This window comes from Stenella coeruleoalba (assembly GCF_951394435.1).
Source record: "Stenella coeruleoalba genome assembly, chromosome: 4".
NCBI classification, from domain to species: Eukaryota; Metazoa; Chordata; class Mammalia; order Artiodactyla; family Delphinidae; genus Stenella; species Stenella coeruleoalba.
Window position 1 is genome coordinate 145,482,258 of NC_137149.1, and position 25,844 is coordinate 145,508,101.

The 25,844-nt window shown below is 35.1% G+C and overlaps 1 protein-coding gene across 5 annotated transcripts in view; it reads left to right on the forward strand.

The window, feature by feature from the left end:
* Window positions 1-25,844, forward strand: part of FSTL5 (follistatin like 5) — a 1,111,808-nt gene that overhangs the window by 660,480 nt on the left and 425,484 nt on the right. For all 5 annotated transcript variants that reach the window (XM_079921028.1, XM_079921031.1, XM_079921029.1 and 2 more), the window contains one exon: window positions 5,865-6,113. In XM_079921028.1, the coding sequence (XP_079777154.1) occupies window positions 5,865-6,113 (249 nt within the window). The remainder of the gene's footprint in view (window positions 1-5,864; window positions 6,114-25,844) is intronic.

Sequence of the window (25,844 nt, forward strand, 5' to 3'; positions counted from 1 at the left end):
TTTGATAGTTTATTACTAGTGGATAAAAAGCAACAGATTTCTGTATATTTATCTTGTATCTTGCAGCTTTACTGTATTCCTTTATTAGTTCTAATAGTTTTTTGGTGGAGACCTTAGGATTTTCTATTATAGTATCCTATCCTCTGCAAATAGTGATAGTTTTATGTCTTCCCTTTCACTTTGGATGCCTTTTCTTTCTTTTTCTTGTTTGATTTCGGTGGCTAGGACTTAAAATAATATGTTAAATAGAAATGGTGAGAGTGGCTATCCTTGTCTTGATTCTTGTTCCTGATTTTAGAGGAAAAGCTTTCAGGTTTTAACAGTTGAGTATGATGCTAGCTGTGGGTTTGTTATAATGGCCTTTATTATGCTTAAGAAATATTTATTCTATACCACTTTGTTGAGAATTTTTAGGACGAATGTGTGTTGAATTTGATAAAATGTTTTTTTGTGTGTCTATCAAGATGATTATGTGCTTTTTATCCTTTGTATTTTTTTTTTTTTTTCTGTATGCGGGCCTCTCAGTGTTGTGGCCTCTCCCGCTGCGGAGCACAGGCTCCGGACACGCAAGCTCAGCGGCCCCGGCTCACGGGCCCAGCCGCCCCGTGGCACGCGGGATCCTCCCGGACCGGGGCACGAACCCGTGTCCCCTGCATTGGCAGGCGGACTCTCAACCACTGCTCCACCAGGGAAGCGCCACCAGGGAAGCCCTATCCTTTGTATTTTTAATGTGATGTATCACATTGATTTGAAGTTATGAACCAAGCTTGCATCCTTGAAATAAATCCCACTTGATCATAGTGAATAATCCTTTTTATATATTGTTGAATTTTATTTTTATTTTGTTGAGGATTTTTCAATCTATATTCTTCAGGAATATTGGCATGTAATTTTCATTTTGTCATGGTATCAGGGTAATGGTGGCCTCCCAGACTGAATTTGGGAGTGTTCCCTCCTCTTCACTTTTTTGGAATAGTTTGAGAAAGATAGGTACTAACTGTTTTTTACATGTTCAGTAGAATTCTCCTGTGAAGCCATCCAGTCCTGGACTTACAGTTATCAGTAGTGTTTTGATTACTGATTCAATTTCAATTCTAATAATCAGTCTGTTCAGAGTATCTATTTCTTCTGATTCAGTCTTGAACAATGTGTGTTTCTAGGAAAGTATCCAATTCTAGGTTGTCCAATTTGTTGGCATATCATTGTTCATAAAATCTCTTATTATTGTATTTTTGTCATAACAGTTGTAATTTCTCCTCTTTCATTTTTTATTTTGTTTATGTGGGTCCTCTTTTTTTTTTCTTAATGAACCTAACTCAGTTTTGTTTATCTTTTTAAAAAAACAGCTTTGGTTTCATTGATCTTTTCTATTTTTTTGTCTCTACTTTTCTATGTGATCTTTATCACTTCCTTCCTTGTGCTGACTTTAGGCTTTATTTGTTCTTTTTTCTAATTCCTTTAAATGTTTTATATATATATATATATATATAATCCAACTGTTATAATGTGTCATTTAAGGCCATTGTTTACTTATCAATTTTCTATCTGGATAAAAGTATGGTGTTAAAATCCCCTACTATTACTGGATTATTGTCAATTTCTCCCATATTTATGCCAGTTAATTGTTGCTTTATATATTTAAACACTCCTATATTAGGTGCATTTATGTTTAAAAATGCTATATCCTTTTATTGTATTGATCTCTTTATCATAATATTATGTCCTTCTTTGTCTTTTATTATAGACTTTGTTTTAAAATCTACTTTAAAATAAAAAGCCTACCCAGCTTACTTTTGTTTCAATTTCCATGGAGTATCTTTTTCCATCCCACACTTTCAGTCTGTGTGTGTCTTTAGCTCTAAAGTGATTCTCTTGTAAGCAGCATATAGATGGGTCCTGTTTTTTGTTTGTTCGTTTTGTGTGTTTTAATCCAATCTGCTACCCTATGTCTTCTGATTGGAGCATTTAGTCCTTTGACATTTAAAGTGATTATTGATAGGTATGTACTTACTGCCATTTTGTTATTTGTTTACTGGCTTTTGTTTTTGTTTTTCTCTGTTTTCTTTTTTTCTTTTTAGTCTTTTCTTTGTTTTTTGATGATTTTCTTCAGTGTTATATTTGTGTTTCCTTCTCTCTAGGTTTTGTATATCTATTGTAGCCTTTTGTTTTGCAGTTACCATAAAGTTCATATATGTTGACCTATAAGTACATCTGCTTGATTTAACCTGATAGTCGTTTAAGTACAAAAAGTACAAACACGTTCTAAAACCTGTATATTTCTTACTCCCCCCACACATCTTATATTTTTGATTTCATATTTTACATCTTAATGTCTAACCCTTAACTGTATATTGTACCTATAGTTGATTTTATAATTTTTGTCTTTTAACCTTTATACTAGATTATTGAAACAATTGATCCACAGTCTTTACTATGTACTTGCCTTTTCTGGTGGGAATTTTTCCACCCTATAATTTCTTATTTCTTGTTGCACCCTTTTATTTTCACTTAAAGAAGACTCTTTAACCCTTCTTGTAAAGTCAGTTTAATATTGATCAATTCTTCTAGCTTTTGCTTCTCTGAGAAGTTCTTTATCTCTGGCTCAATTCTGAATGATAACTTTGCTGGGTAGAGTATCCTAGGCTTTTGCTTTCACCACTTTGCATATATCAGGCCATTCCATTCTGGCCTGAAAAGTTTCTGCAAAGAAATGAGCTGATAGCTTTTTGGGGGTTCCCTTCTGTGTGACTCTTTCTTTTTCTCTATGCCATTTATGATATGTCTTGGTGTGGGTCTCTTTGGGTTCATCTTGTTAGGGATGCTCTGTGCTTCCTGATCTGTATATTTGTTTCTTTCCTCAGGTTCAGGACGTTTTCAGCCATAATTACATCAAATACACTTTCCACCTTTTCCTCTCTCTCTTCTCCTTCTCAGCACCTGTAATGCAAATGTTAATACACTTGATGTTGTCCCAGAGGTCCTTTAAACTACTCATTTAAAAAAACAAAATCTTTATTTTTCCTGTTCTGTTTGGGCAATTTCCTTTATCTATCTTCCAGATCACTTATGTGTTCTTCTGTATACCTAGTCTGCTGTTAATTCCCTCTAGTGTGTTTTTTAATTTTAGTTATGGTTTTCTTCAGCTCTCATTGGTTCTTTTTTATATTTTCTAGTTCTTTGTTAAAATTTGACTGTGTTCATCTATTTCCCCCCCACCTCCCCCAGTTCAGTTAGCATTCTTACTATTATTGCTTTGAACTCTATCAGGTAAATTATTTTCCTCTATTTCACTAGGGTTTTTTTCAGGGATTTTTGTTTGTTCGTTTGTTTTTGCTGTTATTCTTTCATTTGAAGTATATTCCTCTGTCTTCTCATTCTGTTTAACTTCCTTTTTCTCTATGAAACTAGGTGAAACAGTTGCCTATCCCAGGCTTGGTGGCGTGTCCTTGTGTGGGAGTGTCCCTCTACACTCTGCATATGTTCGTTCAGTGGCTCTGGTGGGAGAGCTGGATCTGAAGAGGGCACAGGCTGTGTCCTTCCCTTGGGTGTCCTGCTTTGGTGGGTGGTGGTGCTGGTGTAGTTGGGCCACAACCAGAGCCAGGTGAAGAAGGTCAGGACATCGTCTATGCTCAATAACCATTACTGCCCTATCTGGGGCAGGGATGAGGCTTGAGGAGCTAGAGCAAGAGCCCTGAGGTATTTGGCTTTCACCCAGGTGTGTTGGTAGTCTCCACCTTGATTTGGGACGCAGCCAGGGCTTGAGTGCTTGGGCCTGCACTTCTTGCTGGTTTCACTTTCCCCCCTGGTGTGCACACTGTCTTTAGAGGCTGGCTTGGTGCTGCAGAGGTAGTGCCGCACCACTGAACTGACCCTGTCCACTCTCAAGTGTGCACAGGGACTCATGAGCTGGCAGTGTCTACCTCCACACTGGACAGAGGCTGTGCTGGGGTCTCAGCCGGCTCCATTCCCTCCAAATATGTGCAGTCTCATTGGCAATGACAGACTCTGCCTTAGCGGGGAGCAGTGCCGGAGCAAGATGGGCTGGAGCAGGAGGCCATGCAGGCTGGATGTGTGCAGAGGATGTCCTGGCGGGCTGGCCAGAGCCCCAGGGGATTTCAGTCTTCTGCCTTCATGATGTGACTGGGAGTAAGTCTGTGTGTGTGCTCTTTTAAGAATGGAGTCTTGGGTTCTTACAGCCCTCTGGTAAGCCCCACTGGTTTTCAAACAAGCTAAGAGGACTCACCTTCCTGGTGTTGGACGCCCCAGGCTGGGGCACCTAATATGTAGCTTGAATCCCTTGCTCCCAGGGAGAATCTCCAAGCCTGTGATATTCATTCCTCTTCTGTGTCCCCTGCTAGGGTGTGGGTCCATGCCTGATCACTTTCCTCCCTTCCTATCAGATGCTCTGTGGATCTTTATTTATAGCCTTGGTGTAGAAGACCTGTTGTGTTTGTCCCAGGTAGATTTCAGTGAGTGGCACTCTACGTGGATTTGTAGTTGGATGTGTTTGTGAAGGGAGTTGAGCCCAGCCTCCTTCTGCTCTGCCATCTTGATCTCTCCCTCACAAACCCTTTAATCTTGATAACTGTTTGAGGATACTATTAGTCCTATTTTACAGATGAGGAAACTAAGTTATAGATGTGTTAGATACCCACCCAAGGTCCTGAAGTTTGTAACTGGTGGAGCTATGATTTAAACTCTGGATCAGAAACCATGTTCTTAATCATTGTGATGCAATCATGTAGGGAGATGGTTTTAAATCAACCAGCTGAAAATATACACTAAGTATCTAATAAAATTACTGTCATTTAAGTTTATAACCTCTCAAAACTTTATTTTTTGCAGTATATAAGTGTCACCAATGGTAAATATATGTACACACACATTTATGCATTTGTATATATATGAATATATATTATTCCTTGAGATACATGTATATATATTTCTCTCTCTCTCTCTCTCTATAGATATATATATATGTGTGTGTGTGTGTGTATATGTGTGTGTGTGTGTGTGTGTGTTTACTGACATTTTTTACTTTTCAGTCAGATAATGTTCTCAAAGAAGAAAAGCCAGATTTACCTATAAAAGCCTGAGTATTTAAGTTGCTTAGTTTGGTTTCAGTACAAGACTGCTAGATCCACCTATACTTTTCTGATGCAAATGTAGATTGTTAGACTGAACAAGTAACAAGACAATCAAATTCTTCATGATTTGTTCATTTAGTCATGAAATTCACCAGTAATTGCCAAGTGGCAAATGTCAAAACAAGAAAGGATCAGATGTTAAAACCCAGAAAGAAGTTTTCAAGACACTGCTTCTTATTCCTATTCTCTCCTATTTACTACATTATATACATACATTTCTTTTCTCCTACCAGAATTCTGCTAATGTAAAGGTTGACATTTGTTAAACATTTGCTATGTGTCAAGGCTGTGCTTTCCGTGGACCAGTATATGTACTATTCCTTACAACTGTAGGAGATCATCTATACTATCAACCTTGTATTACAGATAGGACAACTTAGCACAGAGAAGCAATTTATCCAAGGACATAAAGCTAATAATTGGTAGAGAATTTGAGTTCAGGCATTTTAACTTCAGAGCCCTTGTCCTTAAGGACTGTAATACTCATTGGGTAGGGAGGTGAGAGCTCAAGGAGAAATGGGAAAGAAGGGGAGTATGTTAAGGGTATTTTGAAAAAGTTCACCTGCTGGTTCTAATACAAGTCCCTTCTCCACTGAGAACAACTGAACTCTGATTATATTTCTCTTAGATTATTTTTTTCCTTTTGCCTTTAAACTTTGACATCAGCATTTTATTTGGACATATGAATCCAAGTGATTTTCTATTCTTTGTCCTTAGGATTCCTGATTCAGGATGGCCCTTTGGCATCTTGTGAAAACAAATACTGTGGTTTGGGAAGGCACTGTGTTCTCAGCAGAGAGACAGGGCAAGCGGAATGTGCCTGCATGGACCTTTGCAATCGGCACTACAAACCTGTGTGTGGATCTGATGGAGAATTCTATGAAAACCACTGTGAGGTGCACAGAGCTGCTTGCCTGAAAAAACACAAGATTACCATTGTCCACAATGAAGACTGCTTCTTCAGAGGTAAATACAGGGTGAGCCTAAAGGGTCACCTTTCTCTATTTTTTCCGTCTTCTCAACTAGTGCCTTTAAGTGTAAACTCCAGCACCACTTTATATAGCAAGTGTCTAAAAAAATAAAGAAAAAAAATGTGAGCTTAATGACACTTGTGAGCAGCAAGTGGATAGAAATTTACATGGATACAATTCTGAATCTCAGTCATGAGAACAAAGCTGGCCAAAATATGACTCAGAATTTAATATAGCTTACAGCATTGCACCATATGGCTTCCCAATCATGGCAGTTTTCTTAGGGACACAGAGTGGCCAATTCAGTCAACAAGCCAATTCCACCCATTGAAATGTACCTGGAGTGAAATTGAGAGAAGAATGAATGCCAAGCCATGCTGTGAGAACATCTCATTTCTTCCTGATTAAAAATGATGCCTTCAGCTAGTACCACATAATTCAAATTATATGGAACCTGTAAATGCCCACTGAAATAACTATGAACTCATGCTAAACCCAAATAGTAAATCTGAGATGACAATAATTTAAAATTTAAAAGTTAGCAGTATTTACTACCATGGTGCTCAAAATCAGTGGTAACTGTTTATACGAAAAGTACTGCTGAATTAGTAATTTGACAAATTGTTTTAACATGCTGGATAAATAAATCATTAAACATCTTTAATGCCTTTGATTTATTTATAAACTTATTTCTTGTTTATTTATTTATGCTGGAAAGAATATTTTTTTATTAATAGTCGTAACACAGACTGAAATTCTAAAGTGTTAAGTATATAGAGCTCCCATCATTCTAACAGGTCAGTGATCAGCTTGGTTTCTAATCTTCAATTGGTTCTACATCCCTAGCTCTCAGAATGTTGCTGAAGTATTTTTACACTTAAAAGCTCATGTGATATTTTAATTCTTAGCTTAAATGTATGGTAACATACAATGTTGCTCATTTGCCCACTGATTAAGTTTTCTTTTTCAAACTTGGTAGAAGAAAGTGTTATTTTCAAGGTGATTTTTAAAAAGACACACAGCTTTTCAAATGAATTAAGATGGAAGGCTCTGTAGCCATTGGGGCTACTAGAAGCCCTTTGATATAAATGAGATAAATTCCAAGAATAGTTTCTTTACCAGAGTGAATCTGTGCACCTTGATTACATGTATTGAAGAAATTGATGGCATTAGATTATTTTCTTTTACTGAAAGAATAACAGATGCTTTGGTTTCAAGTTCTGTTTCTTATCCTCTTCTATCTAATCTGTCTTATAAATAGCTAAAATTAACTGGATTAACATTGTGCTTTAATACTCATAAAATAATATTTTTCTATCATTTTGACCTGAAATGGTATAGTGAAAATTTTACTATTCCATTGATATGTAGTATAATAAAACTATGTAAATAATATGCGATTAACTTAGAATTATATTCTAGTATTGAGGTTTGGCCCAGCTGATTGATTATATGGAAATATACGATAATTATCATGTGAGGAAAAAAATCTGGAGTATTTAATGTTCTGCTCTATTGCTGGAGGCTTAGGCATAATGCATTGCAGTATGCAAATCAGCGTGGAAATAAATGAAGTGGATATAGCGTGTAATGTTGCCTTCCTTATGAGTTACTTCATAAAACAGTGGTTTAAAAATCTTTTGTCCTTCAGACATACTAAGCATATTTATTAGATCTATGATTGCTTCCAAAATACTTTGTCATCATACATAGTATTACAATTTAATTTATATTAACTGGGTGAGTTACCAGGGGTTAACACATTTCCCAGGTCTTAGAATTGGTGGGTCTTCTGTTTGTTTATTTGTTTTGGTGTTTTGCCTAATATAAATATATATGTATCTCATAAGAGGATTTTATTTCAGCAGAAAAGAAGTAGATAATATATAATAAAATGATAAATTGCTTGTCTTATTAGTGTGCAATTGGCCAAATTTTGGACATAAAAGGAGATTCTATGGAGCCGAAGGCCTAATAGTGTGATGGCTAAAATTCATTCTTGTGCTTGTGGATTATTCTTTCTGTGGAACTTCAGCAATTTATATTGTTTCAAATAATGGCCCAAAGAAAGAAGCAAGTCAAAATATTATGTTCAAGAACTGCTAAAAAATTATGTTTAATTAAATATTTTCAAATAGAAAAAATCAAAACAAGCAAAATAACAGGAATCTTTTCCTCCTTAAAATTTTTTTTTTCTACTTTTAGATCTAATAAAAGGTGATTAAGAAAACCTTATAGAAATCAACAAACAGGAACCTATAGGCCAAATCGGAATACAGCCACACTATTAGTTTAGGAATTGTCGTTGGGTGCTTTTGAGCTACAAAAGGAGAATTGAGTTGTTACAACAGAGACAGTATGGCCTGCAAAGCCTAAAAAATGCTTTATCTGCATCTTTTCAGTAAAGGTTTGTTAACTTCTGATTTAAAAGATTACTAATGCCTTAAAATCAATTTTAAACATATTCGCAGATCTTTATTATCCTCTCTTTTTGGCTAGGGTGGTGAATACAGGGACCTACGTGTGTGGTAAAATTGACTAGAACACAACACACATAGCCACACACAAATGGATAGAAGTGAAACAGAAAATCTGAGTAAGATCAGTGGATGGGGTCAAAGTTGGTATCCTGTTTATGATATTGTACTATAGTTTTGCAAAACGTTACTTACCATTGGTAGAAATGAGTAAAGGATGCATGGAATCTCTCTGTATTACTTCTTCAATTGCAGATGACTATATAATTATCATAAAATAAAAGAGTTTAGTTTTAAAAGTACTGAAAAAATAATAACAAAAACTTTTTAAAAAGTTAAAGAAAGGAAGATTTGCATTATTCATGAATGACTTGAACTTTAAGCAAAGTCCTGTTTGTTTCACACATCATAAATTTATCAGATTTATGTTTAGTATTTATAATTAAGCCTGTATATTTATTCATCATTTTAAAATTAAGATTAGAGTCCAGATTAAAAACATTTATATCTATATTTATCTCTATATCAATACACATATCTATACTTATATCTAACCTATATCTATATATCTTCTTATTATTATTTGTGTTAAATATTTAAAATGCCTCTGTAGTATACTCAGCATTTATTACTACTGACTCATAAACATAGACATGAATTCACTAAGAATTTTCTTTAGTGATTTATGATTTCTGAAACTATAGAGAAAACATACATCTGTGAACACAAATTTTTTTCTAATTTATTTCTATTCACATTTATTTGATTATGAAGAAACTGTCTACAATAGGATATAGAATATTATAGTATTTGTTTATTGGCATCAAATACTTTATGATGATCTTTACCATAGAATCAAACTTTCCATTTCATATAATGCCTTGTTATTCACTGTGATGAGAGTTTTGCTTTAATTTCCCATGCCTCACCCGCAAATGGCTTTCTAACTGCTGCAATACACGTGGTTACACATAACAAATAAAAGGTCCTCTCACCTGACGCTGGGTCAGTCTGTCAGACACCGGGTCACCCAGCAGAATTTACACACTCAGAGTATAGATGTAAGCTGGAGTAAGAAGCTAAAGATATAACCTCTGCCAAGAGGAGTAGGGAATTAAACCTTTTATGAGAAAGTCAATTGAACAGAAACACTTTGGCCATTTACTGCACTGATTATAAAACTGCTATAAATGCAAATGTTCTGTGCACCTAAATGTGCATCACAAAGAGTAACAACTTGGGAAATATGTTTTTTTACAGCTACGTGTGTGCTATTTGAATGAGATCTGACATAGTTTTCTTTTCCTTTGGTATAATCTGGAGAGACATTCATATTTCATATTTAATTGATTCTCTTTCCTGATTATTATTATTTTTTAAGACAGAACTTCTAGAACTTAGCCTAGAAAACTGGGCTGCCAATGATATTTTAAAATAGATCAGTAAAATGCCCTGTGATAGTCCCCCTGGGCTTTTAGATTGCCTTTTTTTGGGAAAGGGCATGTTGGTAAAGCTTCTATTTTATGTTGAAACAGGCTTGTTTACCATTTCATGAAAAATAATTATGTTGATAATATCAACTTTGGAAAATGGTACCCAGATGTTGGTTTGTTTGTTCTGTTCTATTTTGTTTCTAGTCAGTATTAGCAAATGGAATTACAGATTGGTGGTGAAATTAATAACTTGGACAAAATGCTGACACTCAGAAGTTCCAGTTCCTCTGAATGCATCCTGTACCCACAACCTCAAAACCAATTTTATTAGTCCCCTGAATTTCATTAGATGTACATTACATTTTTCTGATTCGATGACAAAATCAACTGAGCTGTGTTTCATTTTTCGTATTTATTTTGCACTGAAATTTTAATCGGTGTTAAGAATATAGTTTTGTTGTCACTCTCCTCTCTAATCAAACTGTGACCTGCAGAATCCTACGTATAACCCACTATATAACATACTTTAGGAATCGTTGTTAGGTGTACGTTTGTAAATGCACTATTTGCTACTAAAATCATACCAAATGTTTAGTTCTCCCCTGATTTTTGAAAACTCTAAAGGATTTTGTAAACATTACATAGTGTATGTGTTTATCTTCCATTTATAGATAGTAGATATGTTATAGATTTTACATATGATATGAAAAGCTCCAAAAGAGGAGGATTTAAATGTTAGGACCACCCAACAAATGTATTAAAATATTGTCAGAGAGAAATGAGAAATATTGGGTATTATTTATGTCAAAACACTTTCACAGCTATTATATTATTAATTCATTATAATAACAAGCCAGAAGGTAATAAGCCTAAGATTTTTAAAATGGCTGCCAACATTCACACATAAGTTAAAGCTACTTGGATAAGAACCAAGGGCTTCTGGCCTCTCTTTTAGTGCATGTATGCTTCAAATCATTCCACTTAAGTCTCTAATGTCATCATAGCTTACTTGCCTTTGATTTTTAAAAATTTATTTTTTATAGTAATTTCCATGTGACTATTTTACGTTATTTAGAAACAGCGTTTCTCACTGTGGTATTTGTAAGGGTTAAATAATGCATTTAACACAGTTCTTGGGCAAAAGAAGTTAATAAGAGATAATTACTGGGTTTAAAAGACTGGAACTTAGGGCTTCCCTGGTGGCGCAGTGGTTGAGAGTCCGCCTGCCAATGCAAGGGACACGGGTTCATGACCCGGTCCGGGAAGATCCCACGTGCGCGGAGTGGCTGGGCCCGTGAGCCATGGCCGCTGAGCTTGCGCGTTCAGAGCCTGTGCTCCGCAATGGGAGAGGCCACAACAGTGAGAGGCCCGCGTACTGCAAAAAAAAGAGTGGAACTTAAATAACTGTGAACACTTGATTGAAATAAATTTTCACCCTTGAGTCTGGGAAGCCACACATAATTTCTTTTAGGTTTACATCAGTCTTGTGTAAAAGACTCTGGTCAAATTATTACAGAACCAAATCTGTCAGATCATAATAAACAAATTGACGATAATAAGTTTTCCAATTGTAAATAAGACTACTTAAAGAAAAAATAACTCAAGTTTAGAAACATATTTATTATTAGTTTCTTGATTGTAATTGAACATCTATCTCATAGTCACCTTTCTCACTGACTTATAGGCTTATTTTGCTTACCGTATACTATAAATAGAATACCTATTAGATGTATAACAATGTGATTTTACTCCCCTACCCCCCCATATAAATTTAGAGACTAAGTGGACTTCTTATTATATTTAATTTTTGTCAAATTTTCCTCATTTTGTGACAAAAAGGAAGCATGAGTTAAAAGTGGCAGAGAAGAAAGTTTTGGGGATTTGAGAACAAAGAAAAAAATTTGTGAAACAATAAACAAGGAAAAAGAGAGAAAAGACCAGGGGGTGTAATAGGGTGTTGGGTGGTGCTGACAAACCATGTGGTATATTTTGCTCATGAATTTAAAGTGAGAGTAGTCTTCCATGGCTGTGTATTCTTCTACTGATACAAATATAGTCAGCTGCTTAAGTAAGGCATTGCGAAGATAAGGAATGCAGTTGAACCAGGATTTTAATTTTTCCAGGAAAGAATTACATAGGAAGAAAGAGTCCAAAGCCATATTTTCCACCTCTCTCAGGGGCAGAATTATTATGTTATCTTTGCTTTATTGTGCATATCTACTCTGTATCCAGAGCTCTCCTGGTGAGTACCTTTTGCCTCAGCTTGTGTATAGAACAAAATGGATTCCCAACCATCTCTAAATCCTGGAAATTCTATTACATATTTTGGGTTAACTTCCTAATGCTAACATACAGTTTACATTTGTACCTCTTAGTTAAAACTTGCAATAATGAAATCTGTTTAGACTAGTTAGCCAAGACACACCTTTCCAAAGTATTTGGAAAGCATGTAAGTCTACAATAGCTATTTTATTTCAACGGCTTTCCATCTCTCTTATGAATTAGCAGTCACCATTATGTGTAACTATTTGTGTCATACACAAACTATTTTTATTTAGGAAAAAAGAACTGTTGACAGATAACTCTGAAAAAACAGAAAGTGGATGGGCAATTATCTTGACATATATCTAAGATAATAGCATTTTATTATTAATTCCATCAGCAAGCCATAAGTCAATGTTATTGAGAACAGTCATTGTGCTGAGGATATACTTTGACAAATGAAACTGCTTTATTTGATTAAGCAAATTATCCGAAAGTTTGAGGCAGCTCAAACATTTTCTATCAAATATTTCTTCATTTAAACATTTAATTTATTCAATATGTTTTAATCAATCTGGCTCCCAATCATGTTGGAATATAGATTGACTTAATGTGGATGTCTCTAGGGTTTTTGACATTTAATTCACTTTTTTTTAATATAAATTTATTTATTTTTGGCTGCATTGGGTCTCCGTTACTACGCGCGGGCTTTTCTCTAGTTGCAGAGAGCGGGGGCTACTCTTTGTTGTGATGCGCAGGCCTCTCATTGCAGTGGCTTCTCCTGTTGCGGAGCATGGGCTCTAGGTGCGTGGGCTTCAGTAGTTGTGGCTTGTGGGCTCCAGAGCACAGGCTCAGAAGTTGTGGCGTATGGGCTTAGTTGCTCCGTGGCATGTGGGACCTTCCCGGACCAGGGCTTGAACCCGTGTCCCCTGCACTGACAGGCAGACTCTCAACTACTGCGCCACCAGGGAAGCCCTAATTCACTTTTTGAAACTTTTTTTTCTTAAAAAGGAAGAAAACGCTAATAAAAATTGAGAGAGATGCATGAGCTTTTGATGAATCTAATTAAGCATTAGTGTAATTAATTGAAAGGAACAATATTACATATGCTTGATTAAATGTATAAGTGTTCAAAGTGTCACATGCCTGTCAAAAGGTTTCAGGTAATAATTAATAAAAGTATCTACAGAAAATATATATGCATATGTATACCATGGACAGGTATTCATGAGCAAATATAATTTTTTGACTGTTCGCTGGTGATCGTTGTCACCTAATCCTGCGGCTGACCCATTTTAAAGGCACTATCCAAAGATGAAGGTGACACAGTTCTTACTTTTGCCAAATTAGTGGAAATGAGTGGCTAGTTCCTTCGATAAATGCCCATCGATGTTTTTCCCCATTGCCAGAAAATCTCATGTTATGTTAGATAAGCATCTGTGCTTGATAGTCAGATATGCTGAAATCATTCTGTGTCAAAACAACCTATCTACCCTTTGTTTAAGTGAAACGTTTTTTTATCAGTGTAAATGTGTCACGTTACATCCAAACATTATTGATGGCCGTATACTTTTTGTTCTCTTGGCAGTTTATTATTACTGAGTATGAGGTCCAAATTAAAAGAGGAAAGGAGGGATGCTTGAGAACAGTATTCAGAAAGAAATGAGGCAGTCACATTCAGAAAACAACAGGGAAGTTCGAACTCAGAAGGAACGTGTTGAGAACAAATTCCACCTTCTTATCCTGCGTGTTAACTCACGCGGCTTTGAAAGTCACTGCCCATTCTTTTAATAAGAAGGGAGTCTTCCTTTGTAAGAGTTCACATCTTTAACCTATTCTGTTCACTCTGTCAACCTAGGAGATACTGATCATTCACTTGAATTTCAGATGAGTACCAGTAAAAGTGTTGTGTTGTAGTGTGTGCTGAAGCTAATTCATATGTATAAAAACTCAGACAGCCTGATGTCCTGCATGTAGTGCGTGGCCTGTTTTGACTAAGGGAATATTCTAAGGAGGAGAATGATTTTTGGAACTGTTCATTTGCATTGTATCTATCTAGTCACTGGATGTCCATCTTCTTCCAAACAAGCACAGAATATTGACATTAGAGCTCTAGCTTTGAGTGGAGTTTCCATGCCTTATCAAAACCCATAATTCATTTTTTGGATCCCCAGATTTACTTACTTTCAAAACAGATACATGGGTGTAAATTAATTATATAGACAATAAAACTGAACGTTGTTTAATTTTTCACTTGAAAGATACTAATAGGCCCACATCAACTGCACTTTTGGTGAAATAGAAAAGAACATGCCAGTTGGTATTGGGTGTGTTTTCCAGTACTCGGAATAATAACTGTGGCATTTAGCTATGATGGCATTCTACAAAACATAAGAGTGGGGTTGGGGTTTAATTAAATTTATGTCAAAATTACTTTCAGATCCTGAAGAAAAATATGCTTGAATAATACAGCACATGTTTTGGCCTTTAAAAATCTTAGGAAGTGGAAACATTTACATGACACGTTGGCACAGTCTCTATAGCTCAGAAACAGCTCATACACAACATAGCGACAGCTTTGTTCATTAATTCCACAGTAAACCTGCATACCGACTCCTGTATAAATGTGTTACTGCTGTGTCTACATCTACTGGAAGTAGCAGGTGTGGAGTTTCATTTAAACATATCTTTAAATAGATGAGAGAAGGATGATGCCATGTCCTTTCTATGGAATTCTAATTATTTCACCATCAGAATAGTATACAAAATAAATTAATAAATAAACAAAAATCATATTTAGACATCGAGACATTATCTTACAAGCAGTAGAAAGCAACAGGTTGCTGTATTTGACTCTAGGTCATCCTAAATATTTGGAAATTTTTCTTGCAGACACAGAAAATGGTTTGTTAGTTAGAGGCAAAGCCTCTTCTCACCTCACCCTTCTCGCAGTCCCCCTCACTGCCCTGTCCCAACACGGACCATCCCATTGCCCTCTGACACTGGAAAGCAGTGACCTCCAGAGAAATGTCATTACACTGTGGCTTTTGGAAGAGGGCAAGGCACTGCCCCCATTTACAACCCAAACTCTTGACCCTGTTTCCTAAGAAAAGCCCAGGAAGACCAAAGTGTTAAGTGCATTAAAAGCAAGCTGTATTCCAACCTTATTTCCAATCAAATTAGAGTGAATGGATCAATTGAGCTAGAGCCTTTAGCTATTTCAAAAACCTATCTTCTTTTCACCAAAGTACTTGACTCAAATCTCTTTGTCTTGGTTGCTGTCTTTTCCTACTCTTGAAAAGAGTCTGCTGGGCAGTCTCTTCACCAGCAACTAGTAATACAGAAGGAACTCTGGTTGTGATTTGAGATATCAGTGAGCATTCACTGGAGTTCACTCTAGTTGAGTTCTTGCCATTTCTTGGGGCACTTAGTTATGTCTCATCCTCAGGAAACTCAAGTTTCTTTTCCATTCTTCTATCGCAAAATCTCTTATATGGACTCAGGATTCTGGTAGTTTTGACTCTGTGAAGTTATCACAGGTTTGCACAGGTTGGGCTCTAATTCCGGAGCTCATGTGCCAAAATCATAGGTTAAAACATTGTCCAAAGGTGGGTCCCCCAGAAGATTCCAGGCTCAGCTACTTTCTGCCTCTGAAGCAAGCCTCACTCTGAAACTTCTCCATTCTCCTTCTTTTCTGCTTGGTCGCACTTTGCTCAGGGTTCTCTGTGGTCAGTAAATCTCAGCCAGGACTCTGCCAGCCTGCCGCACCATGTTTCCCTCATTTTGAACATCAGGGTCAAAATTCTATTTTTCATTATTACCTACCAGTGCATCCCCAGAGCCTTCACCTAAACACAAGAAAATGCGTCTTGTTGGTTTTCTGCTTTACCTTAACCATACATACTCATGAACTTTGATCATAATCTCCTCTAAAAGTAAATGTGGATCATTTGCTTTATATTCATAGTCTACAAAAAGGCCATTCAACAGACTCTTTCCTGGGCATGGAACGAACGTCTGGGACATGGTGTAGCATCTTTAGGTAAACATACAAAATTCAATTATTCCTGACCAAGCACCCTGGGAGCACAAAAATTGCATTGCAGGTGAATTTTATTGTCCACCAACATTTCTATGATAATTATGTCTAATTTTAATCATTTAAAAAAATTTTAAAGGAACTACAATGGGAAGGAATATCTCCTGTAAAATGAAAATTACTTGACAAAAAAGGTAATTTTTTCATAGTTTATTAAAAGTGAATTTTTATATGTTGGGTTTGTTAAGGCACCATATCACCCAACCGCCTGTTACTGTGATAGGGCCTGTGATAAATTCATAATAGTAGGCAAGAATGAAGTAATTCAAATACGAATTTTAAAGTAGTAATATATATGTACATACATATACACATTGATTTGAAATTTTAATATTTACAATAATAATGCTAATCTCTATTTTCTCACACATTTTAACAATAAAATAATGAGTTTTTTTAAAGACTGGTGTTAGTGTGTACAGATATGCCTCAATAATTAACTGGCTGAGGATCCAGCAATTTTTAACATAAAATAACCAATAAAATGTATAGGTATATTAATGTTGGTATTGGTACTCAAATCATTATTACTTTTAACATTTTTTTCTTTATTATGTGAAAATGTGTGTGTTCTGTGTGTGTTTTGTGGTTTTTGTTTTTCTAAGGATAGCATAAAGAGCATCTTCTACTGTCTAGTTTCTGCTGAATGCCAAACATACCCTTCCTCTTTAAGAAAAATGAATTTTATATAAATGGAACACTATCAGTATTGTTTAACATAAATTATTTAGACTAAAGTAAAGCTTCAACAGTAAGTTTCATTTTATGAGAAAAAGGTGAATGGGATGTTTAAAACAATTAGCTCTCATCATTAATCAATAATGAATTGAGTTTTGAGAAAATAAACTTCCTATTTCTAATTATCAAATCCTAAAGCACTTGAATAAACTAAATTGTGAGCTAGCTTAAGAAACAATCCTCTTGATTCTTTAATTATTTTAAGACAAGGCATCACCACATTTATGTTGTGCACCTGCAAATCACAATAGGATTGGTATTTATGTGCCAAGGTCTGTAAGTTTGGAAGTGATAGAATTCATCAGAATTGTGTTTGTTTGTGAATACCTAAGTTAAATCTGGAAATCCTACTTGGAGTTGAAAGAATCATATTTCTTAAAGTTTTAGAATTTGAGATTATAGAAAAAAGAAGTGTTTTTTTTTTTCCTTATAGGACTATTCTAATGCATTTTGCGATATACAGGACATTTTTCTTTTCCCTGATTTTCTCCCATGAGCTCGGCTCTTGATTTTTTCTAGTAATACTGTTTCTGTCTTTGTCATAATGTTGCCGTTTACCTTCAATCTTTACATGATTGAAGGAAGGACTGGAGACTTGGAAGAATAAGGAGGGGCCCAGAGTAACACAGAAAGCATTTGAGTGGCCGAGGACATGAAGTATCTGAATTTCTGTTAATTAGTGATGGATCTATGCATCGTATGCTTTTGGAGAAAAAAGACTAAATATACTTTGGAAAATCCACATACTGTTTCCCCAAGAGGGTCTTATTGTCTATAACTAAGGACTAAAAATGCTCCATGTATCCTCAGTGAAATATCGATGTCTAATTGTAGGGAAAATCCAATGTGACTTCAATAATTGAGCTATCAGGCTTTTGATAAGAATTATTTTTAAAAGTCTTGAGATACCTAAGATTTATGTTGTATGTCAGCAATTGTTAAAAAATACATTTTACTAAAATTATAATATAGTTATAACAAGGATGTTTTAATAATTTACACCTAGGAATAGCAGTGGAGAAAAAAATGAAAGGATGGTTTCAAGTAATAAAAATCGAAGAAATGAATGAAAAAGTGTTCCTCATTTTTCTTACTTTTATGAGACAAGGTGTAATAGTTTTTGAGGGGTCTAGAAAAGAAAGGTTTTTTAAAATTATCCCTTTATGCCAAAAGGAAATGAAAATTATATTTGAATAGAACCCTTGGGGCCAGTCACATCAATAGCATCCTTTAAACTTTGTTAAAAGTGGTGGTACATGAAATAAGAGAAACTTTTAGAAGACTTAATAACCTGATCAAGCAAAATGAATGAAGTTCATGAAAAAGTAAGTGTTAGAGCTTGGGATTTGATATCCTGTAGGAATAATACCTATTAAAAAATCCCACAATAAAAATCCTGATAAGGTGTTTAATATAGTCTACTGCCAACTATTGCTAGGGTGAGTAGCCTGACTTTGATGATTAATTAGACATCACCCTTCAAATATCTAAAAGCAGCTATCGAAGTCTTAATATTGGTGGGAAAGCTAGCAAAAGGTAGGATAGCAGATATGAGAGTAGCAAGGATTAAATATATCCACAAAAAATATTCTTTGGGAGTTATTTTTATAAAGCTTTACATTTTAATTCCTTTCATCTTTAATGACACAGATTCACAGAGGATGAAGAAAATAAAGAGAAACACTGCTATATTCAAACTTAGCCCTATTGCCTTTGTCTATTATTTAAATATCTGTATGTTCCCTTGCCTGATCATTTAAAATATTATGTATTAAAAAAAATAAAACACCTATCTCCATGGCTTTAATACTAAGACAGTTAATTTGGCTAAGTATTATTAGTACATAAAAGCAGGTCTAAGAGAATCTGTCTTCATTTAGTGAAATTAAAAGAATAAATGTTTACTTATCAGATTAAATATCATATGATTTTACATATTAAATTGATTTTACAGAGTGTTTATTTTATTTTATTTTTTGGCTACACCGCAAGGCCTGCAGGATCTTAGTTCCCCAACCAGGGATGGGACTGGCGCCCCCTGCAGTGGAAGCGCGGAGTCTTAACCACTGGACAGCCAGGAAAGTCCCTACAAAGCGTTTTTATGTAGTTGCGATCTTCATTAAACTTATTAAAACTAGGCAAAATATAGCTATGTATAACATATAATTGGTAACAATATTAAGTTGGTAAGTATTTTAAAGAACTGAGCAATGAAACTTACCAGAGTACATATAACAAAGTATATTTAGATAAAGAAATTAAGAAGAAAAAAGAGATTGAAAATGTTGCACATAGATACTCATCTTTATTTGGGGTTTAATTGATGTAAACCCAGCCTTATGCTAGTTTTTTTTTGTTTTCTAACTACATATCTATTTCAAAGATTAGAATGAAATTTATAGAAGACAAATAAGATTATGTTGCTCTCCTTCTCAAAACACCCCAAATACTCTTTAATACCCCAAGCAGAATGCAGTCTTAGTCATAATCTAGGTTTCACAGGATCCATACCTTAGGCATGCTTTTTATCACTCTCCCTAACTGCTCACTCATTCGGTCCCATGTCCCTTTTCACTGATACTGAAACGCGGGGAGCTCACTCCCACACAAGGGCCTTTATGTTCCCATCCTTGCACGGCTGGGAAGGCTGTTCCTCAGGTCTGCACATGGCTTATTCCCTCACTCCAACTCTCATGTGTCACCTCCACATAGGACATCCTTTATAAAATATCTTTCAATATTTTTCTTCAAAATACATTAAGTGTTCTATACTTAATTTTTGAGTACAAAATACATTAAGTATACCTTAGTAACATTACAGAAATGATACTAGCAATTTATGACTTCTGGGTTTTGGCAGACTTTCTTATTAAAATGTAAACTCAGGGAGAGCAGGGACATTTTCTTTCTTATAAACCATTTTGCCAAGTCTAGAATTGAGGTAACAGCTCAGTAAATATGTGGTAACTAAGTGAGGGAATAAATAAAAGAATGAATATTCAAACATATCCCTTCAGACATCTTGAAGGATAACAATAAAAGTGCTTTAGAAACACAATTTCAGAGTAAGAATACATTACTAACAGGTTTCTAAAGAGCTTGACAGTACAGACAATCTCAAACATGTTTATCTTTTGCTATAACCTCTTTACAAATGAGAACTGGTCAGTGCTTACTGACTGAGTAGGACCAGACCAGGGCCACAGCTCTACTGCTGGGATGTGTCTGCCTCTTCTCAGGGTCCAAGGTGCTCACAGACGCCTTCGCAGTGGCTTAGTGTCCACATACTGCTGTGATTATTAAGGGTTTTCTGTTCTTTCATTTCTTGTTCGCTCGTTTTGTTGTTCCTGCTGCTCTCTGCACTTCATTGTTTTCTCTTTTTAGTTTCTGTTTACTTCATCCGATTAGATGCCTTCTGTTCCAATAATGTTCTTCAACCTCTATTTGAAGGCTGATTTTGACCATCTGCTTCATAAAACAGTTCCTTGATTATGCTCACTTGCCTTGAACCACTGTTAAAAGTAGTTATATTAAAATATATATTTACATATGAATATAAACATAAACATAAACATAAAAACAGTCTCACTTCGCTGTCCTGGGGTCAGAGCTTTCTTGGTAGCGCTGGTAACATGTTCTCTAAATACGCAACCTCTTCCATGCAGGCTCCTTTGCGTTCTCTTCACAGACACCTGGCTGCTCTGGAGAAGGGGTTTACTTGTCCTTGGTTTACTTGTCTATATACTGTCTGCTTTTCTCTGTTTCCTCCCCACTGGAATGACATTCCTTAAAGACAGGGACATTATTTGATTTTTCATCACTGTATCCTCAAGTCCTAGAACAGAATCTGACAGTTAGTAGATGTTCTGTAAGTAAGAAATAGCTTAAAATCCTGAGTAAATAGGAAGAGAGAAGCTTCCTAGAAGTTCTGCAGAAGAAGTTTAGGACTTTTCATGACACGTCTGTGTGAATGTATCTGTTTGCAGCTTTGAAATTGTTAAGCGACAGAAAAATCCAATGAATTAGATTAAGCAAAAAGTAGGACATTTAGTTGTATGTAGAATTAAAATTATAAGGGTAGAGTGAAGTTGCATGCCAGAGCTCAAATGCGTTCCCATGAAGGTGTCCTCTGTCCGCTCCTGACTCTGATCTCCTTTGCATCAGCTCTGCAGACCTGAGTGGCAGAAAGGAGACTTTCTCCAGAGTCTGCAGCACCATGGGACTTACTTTCCCCAGTTTCCCATCCAATGAAAGACAGCCTCTCTCACACACAAATTCCCATTAGAATCCCATGACTGACAGTTGTGTCACCTGCCCATCCCTAATTCTTTGCCCACCAACTGACTCTTATGCCAGGCCTGTTTCAAATATTGAAGATGGAATTACTCCGTCCAAGAGGATAAGGGATGGAGGGAAAGTATCTTCCTGAAAGAAAACTGTGGGGTTGTTACCTGAAAAAGGGTAACAGAGACTGAGCAGTGATGGACCCCTCACTAAAGAAGATAAACAGATGCAAACATGTGTATGGAAAGAGACTCAACATCAGTGTTCATATGGGAATTGTAAATATAAATGACAATTAGATACTATTATGTAACTATTAGATAGGCTAAAAAAAATACCCAAACTGACAATACCAAATGGTGGGGGATCTTTTGGGTTTTCTTTGTTTGTTTTGTTTTTTCCAAAAGACTTGACGCAAACTTGAATTCCACATAAAATTGAACTCTTCAGTTTGCTTGCTGCCACTTAGTGACTTTTACGTTCTGGCTGTTTAAAAATATAAGAATGACACTTTTCATCTGAGAGTTTGTTGTAATTATAATCTCAGGACTGAATTATACTTCTCTGCATTCCACTATAAGGAGATTGAATTGTTTACTTGGTGTATCTGTGTAGATACCACAGACCTGATTTATTGCTGGTAATGATATTCAATCATAGATTGGCACTCTAAATATTAAAAACTTAAAACACGTATTAATAGTTGTTAAAAGTCTCCTGAGAACTAATGCTTAATTTTTAGAAAGTAAGAAAGTGTTCTTTGGGTTGATAGATGCAGGTTTTAAAAGCATTAATTAAGAATAGTCAGAAGTGTCCCCAACTGTTATAATTTCCTCTACTTCAAAATTTGAGTAATTTCTCAGAAACCAATATTTAACAGTTTGGCAGTTTCTTACAAAGGTAAACATTGTTTTACCATATGATCCAGTAAACATGTTCCTAGGTTGTTGAAAACTTAGGTGCAAAAAAAAACACCCTACACACAAATGTTTATAGCAGCTTTATTCAAAATTGTCCCAACCTGGAAGCAAACAAGATGCCCTTCAATAGGTGAATGGTTAAATAAAGAGTGGCAAATCCATACAATAAATACATAAGTATATGCAATATAAATATGAACGTAATTTATAAATTAAATTTTAATATAGTGTTATATTTATATTTATCTTATATATTTAATATGTAATACATAATATTCTAATTGCCTAATACAAATAAATTAAATAGAATGAAATGTGTAATTTATTCTTTTAATAATATTTTTATTCATAAACAGCATGATCCAGGTGAATTCAAATGTTTGGTGTCTTAATTTAAAAATACAAAATATTAATATATATTTACTATTTTTAAAAGTATATATGTATAGTTATATATATATATATATACACATATATATGTCAGTAGAATCCTTAATCACCTAATGAAAAAAATCAATACATTTCACAGAATGTATGATCGATCGATTGATTGATGCTTCCACACTGAAAATAAAAATGTAGAATGTAAGTATACGAAATTCAATTGTCTATAATCCAAAAGGTTTTAGAGAATAAAAACACAATTTTTAATTTTTATAAAATTCTTCTCACGAAATTATGTAAATGCCTGATTACTTAATTAGAAAAATGTAATAGTTTTTCAGGTTTAAGATATTAAAATATATCAGCTTCTGCAGCTGCAGCTTTATTAGATACAAACTCCATTATATATATTATAACCATTAATATTTATTGATAAATAAGAAATAATTCCTAATATTATATAAAACAAAATGGAAGATATGAACTTTTCCCAGTTGCATTAAGCTGCTTTAATTCTGTCTAATCTGTATGTGTGTGTTGCAGGGAGGTGGTAAACATCTCTTCAGCATTTAAATTAAAAATTTCACAAAGCATTAATACATTGGTGCAGGAAAATTAAAGAAATTATTACCAAATAACCAAGTTTAGCATGAACATTGTAGGAAATAAGAAAATATTATCAGTTTGAAGCATTAGAAATTGCTAATATGCGATCATTTTTACCTACAAAATAATTTTGTGTATTTCAATAATTGAAAAATCAATATATTTGTATGTAATTCAATAATTACAAGACATTTAATCTATCAATTTTACCATTAATTAAGGAAAGAAACAGTTCAGGTACCAAAACAACAATGATACAAAAAATGCTTAATTATTATTGGCAGTATTTTTGAGAGTTTAGCATCATTATGGAATTCAGAGGTCATGACAACATATCAAAAAGACTAAGCCTAAACTAATACATGATAGATTAATTATCTAGACAAGTACAGATCCTATGTATCAACTGTATATTTCCATGTATAGGTGGAGGAGGAAACTATTACTCTCTTGTGGCCCAGGTGGCATTGATAAAACCCACTATTGTCATATAGCTGAGGGAAAATAACATAGAAAGGAAAGCAGTAGAAATGCCCCTCTGTATTCTTGTTTGTGGTTACTAAAAAGTGCAACCTCTGGAGTACGGAATACTTGTTCTAAATCCCACCACTGCCACCTAGAAGCCAACGGTCCTCTGGTCAATGACTAGGACATGCAAAAACGATTGTGACCTGTAAAAAATAATTCTAATAATCTTAACTGAGAATTAAACAGCGTGATTTACAAAAACCTTTATACCTTTATCACAGTGGCTGGCACAAAGTTAAGTGCACTCTAAAGTAAATTAAAATAATTAACCGTATTATTTTATTTGCAGCTTCTTGCTGCTCTAAACTATCATCTATAATATCACAGTTACAACTGCTCTGGATCGTAGCTCAGGCAAATCCAAAATGTCTGTATAAATTTACCTTCATATTTCTCTAATTGAAATAGCTCTGGACTTAAAATCAGAAGATTGGGCTTAATTTCTGTCTTTGCTACTTACTAACAGTGTGGAAAGTCCTCCTATTTAATTGAGCTCCTCAGTTAACTGTGAATCATAAGCCTCATTTAAAGCTGCTTCCAAATAAAAGGAAATGAAGCATAATAACTTTCTCTTTAAATTATTGCTTCTTTGAAATGTAGAAAGAACTATAACAATAGATTATTTTTATTCATGCAGAAGAAAGGGCATTTCTAATATAATTTTGAAATATAATAATTTAACGCTGTGACCAAGTGGTTAGGAGAACAGGCACTGGAGTCGAATTACATCTGCTTGTTGTTCTTCTGCTACTTATTATACTTATTATTAGCTATGAGACCTTGGGCAAGTTAGCCAAATATTCATGTCTGCATTTTCTTACCTGCAAAATGGAGGTAAGGACAATACCTACCCCAAAGGGTTGTTGTGCTGATTGAACACTATAAAGAACATAACTGTAACTCTCAAAGCACAGTGCCTGTCTTTCTGAAACCAAGGTCGTACTGCTGGCTCATGACTGGCCAATAAATCAAGAGACAAGTTGTTGGGACAAGGAATAGCAATTTTGTTTGGAAAGCCAGTGGACCAAGAAGGTGGTGGACTAGTGTCTCAAAGAACCATCATCCCTAAGTTAGAACTCAGAATTCTTTTATGTTAAAAGGGGAGTCCCGGTTCGGGTCAGACTCTGCAGTGGATGTGTTAATTTCTTCCTTCCTGCAGTCATTCACAGGTGGCCTGGTCAGGATGTTTTCTAAGAGCTAAACGAAGATGTTTTAGCTTAATGCTCATTACATGGGAGGCAGGGTTCCCAAAGATGGGTCATTATGTATAATTTAAGCTTATAGGCAACATCCCTTTAGTGATTAACTTGTAATACAATAGAAAGGTTCTTCTCGATCACACTTGTCACATAGCAAGTGCCCTGTACACGTGAGCTAGTGTTATGATTGATTTCTCTAAGCTTTGATATACTTTTGACAAGCACTGTACTGATAGAGCCAGGAGAGCTTAACTAAACAATGAGCACACTCTTGAAAATAATTGTCTGCCAATTATTGTCTGCCAATAAATGTCCAACATGGGATAGAGTATAAATATGCACCACACAAATTAATTTCTGTGTATGCATATGTGTCTGCATAAGTATATTTGGAAGAAGCACATGTTTCTTTGTTCACAGGCAGATACATTAAAATGACCCAAACAGTTGTTTGTTTGTTTGAATTGACCAAATACTACATTAACATGGATATTGGTAGGGTTCCTGTAGTTAAGTGAGCATGTAAGAAGAGACCTGATTTTTCTAAACTAGGACTAATAGTTCCATAGTGTAATGGAGAGGAAGTGGGTCTCGAGTCAGGAAGGCCTGACAGTAACCTGTGTTCCACCTCTTACTGTGTGACTTTATCCAAACACTCATCTCAGACTTATATTTCCTTATCCATGGACATAATGTTGAGTTAGATGAATGGTAATATCCTCTTCATGTAAAATTCTGATGCTGTGAACTGCATGTCAGCCCCTAACTTGGATAATTTTATAGTATAGCCTATAGA